Source organism: Girardinichthys multiradiatus, chromosome 24, assembly GCF_021462225.1.
Source record: "Girardinichthys multiradiatus isolate DD_20200921_A chromosome 24, DD_fGirMul_XY1, whole genome shotgun sequence".
Classification (NCBI taxonomy): domain Eukaryota; kingdom Metazoa; phylum Chordata; class Actinopteri; order Cyprinodontiformes; family Goodeidae; genus Girardinichthys; species Girardinichthys multiradiatus.
In genome coordinates, this window is record NC_061816.1 from 21282755 (window position 1) to 21295907 (window position 13153).

Genomic DNA, 13153 nt, shown 5'->3' on the forward strand with positions numbered 1-13153 from the left:
TAGTATGTGCATTTTGCATTTACACTGGTTTTCTATGTCTGAAGTGAACTAAGTTTGAGGATCTGAAACATTTAGTTGTAACAAAGAGGTCAAAAACAGGAAATCTGTAAGGGGACAAATACAGGTCCTTCTCAAAATATTAGCGTATTGTGATAAAGTTCATTATTTTCCATAATGTCATGATGAAAATTTAACATTCATATATTTTAGATTCATTGCACACTAACTGAAATATTTCAGGTATTTTATTGTCTTAATACGGATGATTTTGGCATACAGCTCATGAAAACCCAAAAATTCCTATCTCACAAAATTAGCATATTTCATCCGACCAATAAAAGAAGTGTTTTTAATACAAAAAACGTCAACTTTCAAATAATCATGTACAGTTATGCACTCAATACTTGGTCGGGAATCCTTTTGCAGAAATGACTGCTTCAATGCGGCGTGGCATGGAGGCAATCAGCCTGTGGCACTGCTGAGGTCTTATGGAGGCCCAGGATGCTTCGATAGCGGCCTTTAGCACATCCAGAGTGTTGGGTCTCCTGATAGCTAGCTGCATTGACCCTGCCCTTGATAAAACACAGTGGACCAACACCAGCAGTTGACACGGCACCCCAGACGATCACTGACTGTGGGTACTTGACACTGGACTTCTGGCATTTTGGCATTTCCTTCTCCCCAGTCTTCCTCCAGACTCTGGCACCTTGATTTCCGAATGACATGCAGAATTTGCTTTCATCCGAAAAAAGTACTTTGGACCACTGAGCAACAGTCCAGTGCTGCTTCTCTGTAGCCCAGGTCAGGCGCTTCTGCCGCTGTTTCTGGTTCAAAAGTGGCTTGACCTGGGAATGCGGCACCTGTAGCCCATTTCCTGCACATGCCTGTGCACGGTGGCTCTGGATGTTTCTACTCCAGACTCAGTCCACTGCTTCCGCAGGTCCCCCAAGGTCTGGAATCGGCCCTTCTCCACAATCTTCCTCAGGGTCCGGTCACCTCTTCTCGTTGTGCAGCGTTTTCTGCCACACTTTTTCCTTCCCACAGACTTCCCACTGAGGTGCCTTGATACAGCACTCTGGGAACAGCCTATTCGTTCAGAAATTTCTTTCTGTCTTACCCTCTTGCTTGAGGGTGTCAGTAGTGGCCTTCTGGACAGCAGTCAGGTCGGCGGTCTTACCCATGATTGGGGTTTTGAGTGATGAACCAGGCTGGGAGTTTTAAAGGCCTCAGGAATCTTTTGCAGGTGTTTAGAGTTAACTCGTTGATTCAGATGATTAGGTTCATAGCTTGTTTAGAGACCCTTTTAATGATATGCTAATTTTGTGAGATAGGAATTTTGGGTTTTCATGAGCTGTATGCCAAAATCATCCGTATTAAGACAATAAAAGACCTGAAATATTTCAGTTAGTGTGCAATGAATCTAAAATATATGAATGTTAAATTTTCATCATGACATCATGGAAAATAATGAACTTTATCACAATATGCTAATATTTTGAGAAGGACCTGTACATTTTGACAGCACTGTATATCTTGTGATTTTAAATGAATAGATAAGGACTGGGTAAAGGGATGACATGGACGTCTGATTGGGCCTAACCCTTGGAGAACCAGCTATAAAGGACCCTTTTTAAAGGTACTAAATTAGATTAATTTACCATATATCTCATTCCATCTCAATAACCTAAACGTGTGAAGCAGACTTGTTGAGAAACTGTGATGACAAAGGATTTCCTGACAATGACAAAGGGGCACATATCCTAATAGCAATATGATTCCAATATTGAGGCTAATAAGAGTTTTTAGCAAGCCAATGACATCCCATTTTGTTGCATGAGAACATGTAGGCACATGTAGGCATCGGTCATCCAAAACTCGGTCGCCTCCTTTGTTTGAACAACCGGCACGAGCTCTCTTTAGGGAAATGAACAAGAAGAGGGAAAATGATTCAAGCTTCAAGTCGGAAATGTGTTCCTGCACCTCCACTTTCAACTCCTGTTGATTTATCTCCCACGGTGTGTCTATTTTTACGGAATACTTGTAGATGTGCTGACAACAGCTCTCATTTATCAAAGCATCAGTGAATACCAACATGGAGTCAATCATTCAGATGGCTGCTTGCAACTCGCCTGGGATATGAAAATGCTTTTTTACCCCCCCTCCACCCGCCACCTTCCAGTAGAGATAACAGCCTCGACTCGAGATGCAGCGGCTACCTTCGGGCCTCCAGCTGAATAGATGTGGCAATGAACAAGCCAATTTAATAAAGGGAGTTGATCAGAACAATTTGCATAGCGCGTCTCGAGCAGGGAACGTGAAGGGGCCTCTGATTGATGTAGTCCCCGAACAAAACAAACTGCCTGGAATTGCAGCTGCGTTGTTTGTTTGCATGAAGTGCCTCTAATTTGTATCAGTAAAACAAAGTTTTCCAGACCTTTTTCTTACAAAAAAACTGTTGCTTTCAGATCGGAAAAGCCCTACATTTTTGCTAATGTCATTTTTTTCCCCTTGACAGAAAGAATGGATAAGCCTCACAAACAGTAAATAAATAAAGGTAACAAAAGATATGCCACTTAATTATATGTATGTATTAAAAGTCTAATTAGTTTTATTGCTTTCTTTTAAATATATCAAAAGATCCATCTGAAGGGTAAATCTTTGACCTAATCTGTGAGCCATAACTGCAAACTTTCAGGGACAACTGACACTTTAATTAAAAATCAAATGATCACCAATAGTAATCATCCCATTCAATGGGGTAACAAAAACATACATTGCTTTGCCAAAAGTATACTTGTCTGCCTTCACACACATATGAACCTGAGTGACATCCCATTTCTCACCCAGACAGAAACTCTTCTAGAATGACTTTCTCCAAGCTTTAGGAATGTGCCTATGGGTGTTTTTGACTTTTGTTCAAGAAGTGCATTCGTTAGGTCAGACATTAATGTAAGATGAGAGGACCTGGCTTCGCTCTACACTAAATCATCCCAAAACTATTCTATTTCGATTAGGCCTGTCAAGTTCTTACCTATCCATGTCTGTATGACCATTGCTTTGTGTACTGTTGTGCAGTCAGTAAGGAGCCATCCTTAAAATGTTTCATTATAAAGTTGGCTGCATGAAATTGTCCAAAATAAAAAATCATGGTATGCTGCTCGGCCATGGAAAATCCATCCCAAGGAAGTTCTCTACTGACTGTTCTGTACATGCCGTTTGGAGGTCTGTAGCTATTGACTCTGCAGAAAGCTGAAGATCTCTCCGCACTGTGCGCCTCAACATCCACTAACCTTGCTCTGTGATTTAAACTGGCCTACCTCTGAGTGGCTGTGATTTCCAACTGCTTACATTTGTTGTAATCTCTTACCAAGTCACTGGAATGCTTATAAGGTAGAAACATTGACAACAACACTTACTGCACAGCTGAAATCCTGTTCTGGTTCCACACTGGAATCCACTGATCTCCAGAGAGCGACTCATTCTTTCAAAAAATTTTGGTAGCAGCAGTCTCCATGCCTAGGTGCTGAATCCTATACAGCTGTGGCTAAGGAAGTGATTGGAACACCTAAATTCAATGGTATCGAGGGGTTAAGCCACCTCTTAATAAACAAGACTGGGTCCCTGGGCCTATGTTTTTGAATGTCCAATGTCTCAGCTTACTGGAAAGGGGAAATATTGCCACAACATCTGTCCGAGCTGGCCCTGAGGCCACTTCTCCAGGGAGGCACTGGTTGTTTTTAATCGACAGAGGTGTTGGATTGGTGTGACTTCTCTCTTTGAAATTGTGAACCAGATTGCAAACAAAACCAAAGTTACCAAACTGGATACATTTAGGCGGGTCTTCATGGCAGGTGCATAAAGACAAAAAACTGACTTTAAAACGTGGACATTTGGATTGGACTATCTTTCTGGGTTTGTGTTTCTGCATCTGTTACCCCATCATTCTCTCTCTCTGACACCCTTCATCAGATTCAGCAATAGAGAACACAGGAAAAAATAAAGGGGACCCCTGTAAAGGTGTGTGATCAAGCAAATGTAACAACTCATCATGACATCATCAGGCATGGAGGAGCTAAGAATATGAAAAACATTTTCCCATTATTTTTAAACCTTATGTTTTCACTGTTAAGAAGGAAGTCCATAACAAAGCTCTCAATAGCTTTCTGCCTGGAGGCAGAACCTCAAGGTTCCCAACATTGAGGTCACCTTGAGGTAAACTCAAGGTGACCTTAATGTTGTCTAAGAAGGGAGAGCCAAGAATATATTCAATTCAAAACTTACTTACTTAGGTGTGACATTTCCGCAAAAAGTTAGATATCGACACAATCAAATATTTATAAAGCAATAATCTAAACACATCCAAACAGCTTCATCCATTGTAAAATGGTGGATTTTACTCATTTTACTCATTCCTTTCAGGTGGCTAACTATTACCAGTAATTTCTGTCAAGATAGAGGCAACACAGCTCCATGGCTTGGCTGTTCCTGTTAACAATTTTCCATTTCCATGCCATTGAGCATGCAGAAAATAGCTATTTGATTGCTAGTTATAAATACTGCCTGTTAAGAGACATGAAAAGTAATGTCTGCACTGTTGCATGAGGTTTTCAGTGCAAACCACCGCTTCATGCTCGCAAAGTTGTCTGAGAAAAGACATCTAAGTGCAGGTGAATCTTGCCGGGTCATTTGGTGTATTGACATTTAAAATGAGTGGTTACAGGGTGGCACCAAGGTGACAAAGACTTGTTGTCATATAGCTCACTTTTGTTTCTGGGTGTGAAAATGGCCTGCTGAAAAAGACAACCTCAAGTGTAGAAAGTCATCCATAGGACTTAAGATACAAAGTACCGGTCAGATGTAAAAGCAGGAGTTTTTTCGGTTTACCTCTGTTAATCCAACTCCAAGGCAAAAAGTGATTAGCAGTGGAGACAACGTACACTCTTGGTGCTCCTATAGCATTGAAAACGTAAGGCAGCAGTCAACTGCTGGTAATCATGAGCACTTTGTTACCTAAACATCAAGCCTGATCCCCTCTGTAAAGGCAGGAATTTTGGCTGATTGCTGAACTGGTGACAAGTGATGATGAATTGGTTTTAGAAGAAATGTCACGCTTCATAAGGGAATGTTTTACTCACTGTCTCTTGAGAAGTACAGCTAGATTTGGGAGCAGTAGGTAGTACTTACTTAGATCTTTAAAGTGTTGCCAAAAGCTGCTTTGTTCAAAAGCCTAATTTTATCTGACATCATCCATCCAAAGAATCTGAATGTGTATGTACTGCATGATGATCCACAAGGAAGAAGCTCAAAGAGACAAAGTTTTAGATGTTTCTCTGGTCTTTCCTTTATGCAGCCCTTTTCTGTTTACCATCTTAAACCTTTTGTAATTTTAACTTTCGCTTTTGTTCACCATTACATCTTACTAGGTCAACAGTTTTGAGTACTTTACACATATCAGGATGTTCACAGTCTTCCACTTACACCAACCTTGCCCCCGTCCGCGTTGTACTCCTTCTCGTCAGCGTCCAGAAGCCGGGCCAAGCCAAAGTCGGTGATCTTGATATGATTGGGAGACTTAACCAGCACGTTTCGAGCTGCCAGGTCTCTGTGGACTAACCGCCTTTCCTCCAGGTACATCATCCCCTAAGAGAGAGAGAGAGAAAAGAAACGAGGAATCCTATTATGAAGCCATTTATCTTTTTAAATCTCAAGACCGAGACCATTGAAGCATTAAATGTCAGCACTAACACAAAATTATTGTCATAACTGTCATCAGCATTAACTGCACGCCCATGCAGACATTTAGATTTGATGTATAATCGCTATAATACCTCATGTGCCTGACTCTAAGCAGTTAAGAAGTGTCAGAAAATTTATTCTCAAATCTGCAGTCCTCAAAATAAAAGTTTTCCAATTTCTCAGAAGTTTTGAGAGTCCTTTTATTCTCTCTACCTTTACATCTTCTTTAGATACTGGAAAAGGTAGGTGGTTCAAACAGAAGACAAAATGCCAGAGTGGGCCAGCCAAGAAACAAGCCTCAAAATTCAATCTTTAACCTTAACAGAAAATTTGCAGCTGCTCCAGATTGAGGCTTTTAAACCTGAGACTATTGTACCCACTGTGAACAATGAGAGCAGCATCATGCTGCGGGACTGTTCCGCTACACAAAGTGAACTGAATATTAAAGGAAAAGAACTAACTCCACATGAATAAGGTAAATGTTATGGAAAGGACTTTTATTGTAAGATTAAGCTATTTGGCCACAATGACGCAAAATGCTTTTGGACGAGCCAGTATAAGACTAAAAACGCTGTACCAACTGTCAGGCATGGTGGTGGCAGCATCGTGCTGAAGGTCTTTTTTGCTTCTAGACAAAGGAATTTCCACAAATTATTCAAATTCCCTCTAATTATCAGCCACATGGTTGAAACCTGGCCACCGGTATATGATCCAGCAGGATAATGTTTCCAAGAGCACATGAAAACTGGATTTGGAATGATTACATCAGGCTTCTGGAATTGAAGTCAAGACTCTGGCTGGAAACCAACCAGTTTAAATTAACTAATAATCCTCCCAGGAATTGAGGTCAGACCTTTAGTTGGAATGATGCCAATAGGTTATTGATGACTAAGGAACACAAGCAAATATTAGTATGCATATATATTTGAGCTTGGATAGCACTTAAAACTTTTCTACGATCATGGAATAGTTAAAATAATTCATTAACAGACATGACAATTCACATGGAATTCACGACAGGATGGGTGCAAATTTTTCAATGGAACCGTATTTCAGTCATTCCAATCACAGCAATTCAAAACTCAATCTACTGGTGAAACTGGCACCTTTATTTTGGTTGAATAGTGCACATTTACCCACAAAAAAATAAGATTTGGAGAAATCCTGTCATTTTATTTTTAAAATTGGACTTCTTATAATTACATGCTCTTGTAATCACAAATTCTCCAATCTTCTCCCGATCTTTATTGATCTGTACACTCTTGGGAGTGTGACACTTAAGCAGTGTTAAAGCATAGCAATCAGCGGTACCGCCTCGACCTGAAGCAGCGGCTTGCCCCCACTTCCTCCACTGGGATGCCGGTGTTTACCTCCCTGGGTGGCTGAAAATTAATTGGCTCCTTGAGCTATTGTATATTCCCCACTAGTCGGTGCGAGGGCCTCACCTCATTGCCCCGTCACTTTAAGTCGAAGTGTATTAATGGGCTGTGTGGCCCATTGATTCCTAATTTCTCTCAACATCGACATCGGAGATAAATATTGCGTGGCACGCTCGTCTTTGGGCTTATTGTAATCAGCATTGTTATTGATCACCTGCCCGAACCCCCCAGAAGCAATCTATTTTAAACATACTTCCAGCAAAGCGGGGGTGTTGCTTGCAGCCTTGTCACAGCACATTGTGTCCTATATTGGGGAATTCAGCCCAACAGCGAAGAGGAAGTGATCCAACTTGGTGGATAAAAGAGAGAACCATGCAAACAGACTGACAGATAGATATATTGCACATATGTCCTGGGAAAATGTCTTGCTCTTCAGTGCTGGTGGTCTCTTGGATGTCCCTTTCACTGTGTGCATTTGTGTGTATATGTGTGTGTCACTCCCAGCAAGGCCGGAGGATGATGAATGAGGGCTCAGCTAGCGGCGAGTCAGACGTTGGCACTATCGATTTATCCTCACATTCATCTGAGAGGAAGGGAGAGGTGGAGAGGGGAGGCAACCGCGGTGTGAGTCGGCATGGCTCGAGTGGATCAACACATGTTTACAGTACACCCGTTCCCCCCACCCCAACTGTTTCAAACGGACGATTATTCTCTCGCGCCGGTGGAGGCGTGGGCCTTGGTGTAAATTTTTCATTGTCTGCTGCGAACAATGACTGCCTCGCTTCTCACCAAGGTGTTTTCATTGATCCACCAGCAAAGTGGCGTCCACTTGTTTAACATCCAGCTTAATACACTTGATTTGGCTCAGCCTTGCCTTTGTGTCTGCCTGTCTCTGCTGTTTCGTTTGCTCAGGGAGCAACAGATCCTGGGGCAAGTCATCTTAGAGAAACATCTCTGACAGTACTTTCTCACTCTTGCATAGCAGGACCTTCAGCTGAATATAAGATCACTTACATGGAAACAAATGCATTTTACTTTCATGAGACCATCAAGTCCATTTAGCATATGCGAAGGCTGCTAAACAAAGTCCTACTGATAATGGTAGAGTGGGCTTCTCATATGTGGCGACAAGTAGTGCTTGATGCAGCCATCCGAGGCTTGATTCCCAGCCTCAGGACTTTTGCAGCATGTCTTCCCCCCTTTTTCCTCTGCCCATTTCCTACCTAAAAGTCTGTGAACAAAGGGCATGACTGCAACACAATCTTAAAAAAACCTACCAACCATTAGTCAATTTAAATTGTTTCCTAGACACAAAGACCGATTTAAAGACTTTGGGCAGGTTAATCAAGGTGCTTTACATTATTCTTGGCTGGCTGCTTCGAAACCATTTTAAATTTGTTTTTGGGATCATTGCCATGTTGCAACACCATTTTCTTTCAAGTTTCAGCCATCTAGCTGTTGGTCTAAGATAAAGTCAAATAATTTAGAGAATGTTCTCCTGTTTCATTTGAGAAATGGCAGCAAAACAGCTCCACAGCATGATGCTCCCACCATCATACTGTGACAAAAAGTATATTTGGAGGCTGTTTGCATTAGCTGTCAATGGTGTAAGCAGCCTCACGTCGACTCCTCTATATATACTTCTTGTGGTTCTGACTGAATAGCTCAATCTTTGTTTCAGCCATTGATTTTAAGTTTTAGGATTTAGAGGGTAGTTTGTTTCTCCTCTTATTCTCCTGCTACCATACATGACAATTGGTACATTGTTCTCAGTTTAAAAGCTTCAAGTTCCCTCCTCCAAACATGCCTCTTGTGATTGTGGCCAAACAGCTCAATTTGTGCCTCCAATGACCAGAAAACTGATCTCCAAAAGACATTTGGCTTGTTCATCTGGGCAGTTTCAAATTTCAGTTGAGTCTAAAGGACTGGGTTTTGGGGCAGGGGCTTCTTTCTTGGTCGGCATCTTCTCATTCCATAGTGATGACACTGATATTCCGGGATTTCCAATTAATGGCATGCTTGGCCCTGGTGGGTCCTGGATTGTGCCTTCATCTGAGGGTGACAATTTAGGTCACATTGATTAAACAATCACAGTATTACAATATTAGGTTCCAGCAGGAACTAGAGGAATCAAGTTGAGACTTTCAAACTTAATAACATTGCATTAACTATCAAGCATGGTGGTTGAAGCAACATGCTGTGAGTCAGTCAATTTACAGGTGTATTGCACAAAGTGAACGGAATAATAAAAAAAGGACTACAACCACATTCTCCGTCACCTGAAATCAACGGCTTGGTGGGTGAAACTTGTACACAATTGGTGTTCAAACAGGACAAGGATCCCAAACATCCAACATTATGTTTCTGGAATGGCCTTCCCAAAACTCTGTCCTCAGCTGGGTATGTGCCAGGATATTTTATAAGGCCAGTACTGAGAAGAGTGGTCAAATATCAGAACTACACCACAAGCTTGATGATGGCTACAAAACACTTAAAATCTTTTTTTTTTTTGTATCACTGCAGTTACATTTTTGTGGTAGGGGTTTGTCCTGGGTTGCTGGTTCGAACCCCGCTTCTTCCGTCTCAGTTGTTGTGTCCTTGGGCAAGACACTTTACCCGCCTTGCCTGCTGATGGTGGTCATAGGGCCCAGGTGCTGATTGTATGGCAGCCTTGCTTCTGTCAGTCTGCGCCAGGGCAGCTGTAGCTACCATGTAGCTTACCACTACCAGTGTCTGATTGGGTGTATGACTGATTGTAGTGCAAAGAGCTTTGAAGTCCTGGGACTTGATAAAGTGCTATATAAGTGCAAGCAATTAAAAAAAACCCCAGTTAAAATAAAGAATAAAAAGCTCCAAATTAAAAGGGTATCATGCTGATTATGGGTGTATGTAAACTTCTTATCCCTATTGTAAATTGTACAGATAATCCGTAATCTCTGTACTGTAATTTAAATAAGATGTATATTGGTAACTGTGTAGAGTTACATTCAAATTGATTTACAACTGAACAACAGCATTCCAGCATCAGTACAGTAAGAAACCCTGCTGTAAGCATTAAAAGCTAAATCTATTTGAAGGAAATAACACAATTGGGCCAAGTGTAGAAGTGCACAGTCAGTGAAAAGAGAAGTGGTCAGAGAGGACAATCCCAGACCTACAACCTATAGAAAACATTGGGGCTGAGCTGATAACATCAGAGCAGGGGGGTGGAGTAACTATTTAGACACCTTTACTGATCTAAAATGTCAAATGTCAGGTGGAATATTTTAGCCACTACCGTTTACGGTTGACACTGAAAATCAATGAGTTACAGTTAAACTTTAGGGAATAGGATTCAGAGAGAAGATGATGTATGGCAAATTCTTTCATTTCCGTTTGACATCAAAGGGAATAAAGCGTTGTAATAATTTAGATTTAAATAAATCTATGTTGGTTCTTAGTGTGGAAGTTTACTTTTGCCTACTGTACAACAAATTTTCTGTTTTTGTTCACCCTATGACAGAACAAGAAAAAAAGGCTTGAACACAATTCAGACCAGGGTCAACATTTCCAGCACACATACACTCGAACCTTGTATGAAAGACCTCCCGGCACACTGACATTTTTGAGAGCCACGTTCTGCAGAACAGCAGCAAGGTTAATGACCAACCAAAACAAATGTCCCCAAATAACAGAATTGATGTTTTCAGGCTCTCACAGCAGGAAGTGGTGCTGTAGTAGCTCAGAAATTTTTTTCTTTTTCCAGATATTTTGCTGACAATCGGAGACAGTATTGTCAGTCAGTGAATGTCCTGCTGAGATACCAAACTGGCATAAGTTTTTCACCGATTTACAGTCCAGGCAAACTTTTCACCGTCAAAATTCAGTCAGGAATCTAAAGAAAATCTTGATAAATGGAATATGTCTGAATCTATAAAGCAATTTACCATGAGCTTACTTTTTCTGGCAATTTCTCAATACCCCAAAAGTGATACAAAGTATGATGTAGTGAAGAAAGTGCTAATATATTGCTAAATATCTTTTCCATTCTTGCATTAGTTAACTCAGTTATTTTAAGACCACTAAGCCTTCATTTTAAGATCTTCTAGTTTAATCCACATTTTTAAGTAGTTTTAACAAACGTGATTGAGGGGCCTTGTTCAATAACCCCAAAAAGGCCCACATTCATGTTTCCTAAAATACCCTTTATTCCCAAAGGTATAGGATCACTTGCCTGTACACACACATCAACTTGTGTGACAACCCATTTTTTAATCCATAGGGTTTAATATGATGCCTGACCACCTTTTGCAAATATAATAGCTTAACTCCAACCAGGAAGTGTTGACCATTCTTCCAGAAGCATATTTGTGAGGTCAGACACTGATGTTGGGCAAGGCGGCCTGGCTCAAAGAATCCGCTCTAACTCATTCCCATAGTGTTTCATTGGGTTGAGATTAGGACTCTGACTCTGATCATGGAAACCCATTCTATGAAGCTCTTCACCCTGTTCTTGTGGTAATCTGTAGTCGTGAGGTCTGAAGCTATTGACTCTGTAGAAAGTTTACTTTCGCTGCTCTCTATTCTTTTCTGATTTTAGAATAGAATAAATCAATTCAATTCAGTTTTATTTATATAGCGCCAATTCACAACACATGTTGTCTCAAGGCACTTCACAACAGTCAGGTACATACATTCCAATTAATCCTAACAATTGAACAGTGCAGTTGGAGTTAGCTTTTTATTCAAATTGGATAAAAAGTTTTTCTATCTAAGGAAACCCAGCAGATTGCATCCAGTCAGTGACTTGCAGCATTCCCTCCTCCCGGATGAGCATGTAGAGACAGTGGACAGTCACTGGAATTGACTTTGCAGCAATCCCTCATACTGAGCATACATGTAGCGACAGCGGAGAGGAAAAACTCCCTTTTAACAGGAAGAAACCTCCAGCAGAACCAGGCTCAGTGTGAGCGGCCATCTGCCACGACCGACTGGGGGTTTGAGAGAACAGAGCAGAGACACAAAGAGAACAAAGAAGCACTGATCCAGGAGTCCTTTCTGTGGGAAGGAAAAGTAAATGTTGATAATAGAAATATCCTTTATTTTTACTTTCACATGTCGTTGACATTAATTATTTAATATCCCCTAAAAAATATGACTGGGACCCAGATCTCAGTTTTTTTCCTCATCAGTAACAGCAACACTATGTGCGTGAAGAAGATATTTCCATTTAGGAAAATATGCATATTATGACGGATGGGGTCTGAATGGTGGAGTTTTATCAAATAAAGAAAACTTAAAAAATTTATGTTTATCGTATTCATTGATATCAATAGTATAGACTTCAGAGTTACCAAAACCACATGATTCATGCTATTTGTAAATTTAATTCTAGCTATTAAAGACAAATATTTAACCCCTTAACAAATTTTCTTGTTTTTTGCCATAAAAGAAAGGAAACATTCGTGATTTTACGGTGATTTATTTAGACATTATTTTTACAGCATGTAAGAATTGGAGCAGCTTTACAAGTTGACTGAACCCAATCAAAGATCAAAAGCTCATTCTCAAATTGAATAACATCTGTTAGCAAAGGTTTGACGACGGATGGTTTTGGCTGCCGCTTAAACTAACTGTGAACAAACTTTATACTGATGTCAGTTTAAACAGTGTTGCTTTTTTGTTTCTAAAAAATAGAAATAATTAGGCCAATTTGGCCATTATGTTGCATCAGAGCTGCTTCTGTCAACCGAATGACAACAAAAATGCAATTAGTTCCATAAAACAACAACAGCTCATTATAAAGTTTGGTCAGCTTTAATTAGATTTCAAATGAATTCTGTGTTTTATCACCGCTCTCGTTTTGACCAAAAGGGCACCTTTTTAATTCCATTTATGAATATGAGATTTTTTACATTTGACATTACACAGTTATATCTTCATGCCAACACACTTTAGTAAAGAAGAAGGATAATTAATATACAGTTTTATGCCGTTTTGTTTGAGTTGTGATTACCTACCGTCTCACACCTGTGCAGACTGAAAAGGTGGAAAACAAC

At 40.5% G+C, this 13153-nt stretch overlaps 1 protein-coding gene across 1 annotated transcript in view; it reads right to left on the minus strand.

The window, feature by feature from the left end:
- LOC124861969 (receptor tyrosine-protein kinase erbB-4-like) overlaps positions 1–13153 on the minus strand; it is a 393671-nt gene that overhangs the window by 15838 nt on the left and 364680 nt on the right. Inside the window, exon 21 of the mRNA XM_047355966.1 lies at positions 5485–5640. Coding sequence (XP_047211922.1) covers positions 5485–5640 — 156 coding nt within the window. The remainder of the gene's footprint in view (positions 1–5484; positions 5641–13153) is intronic.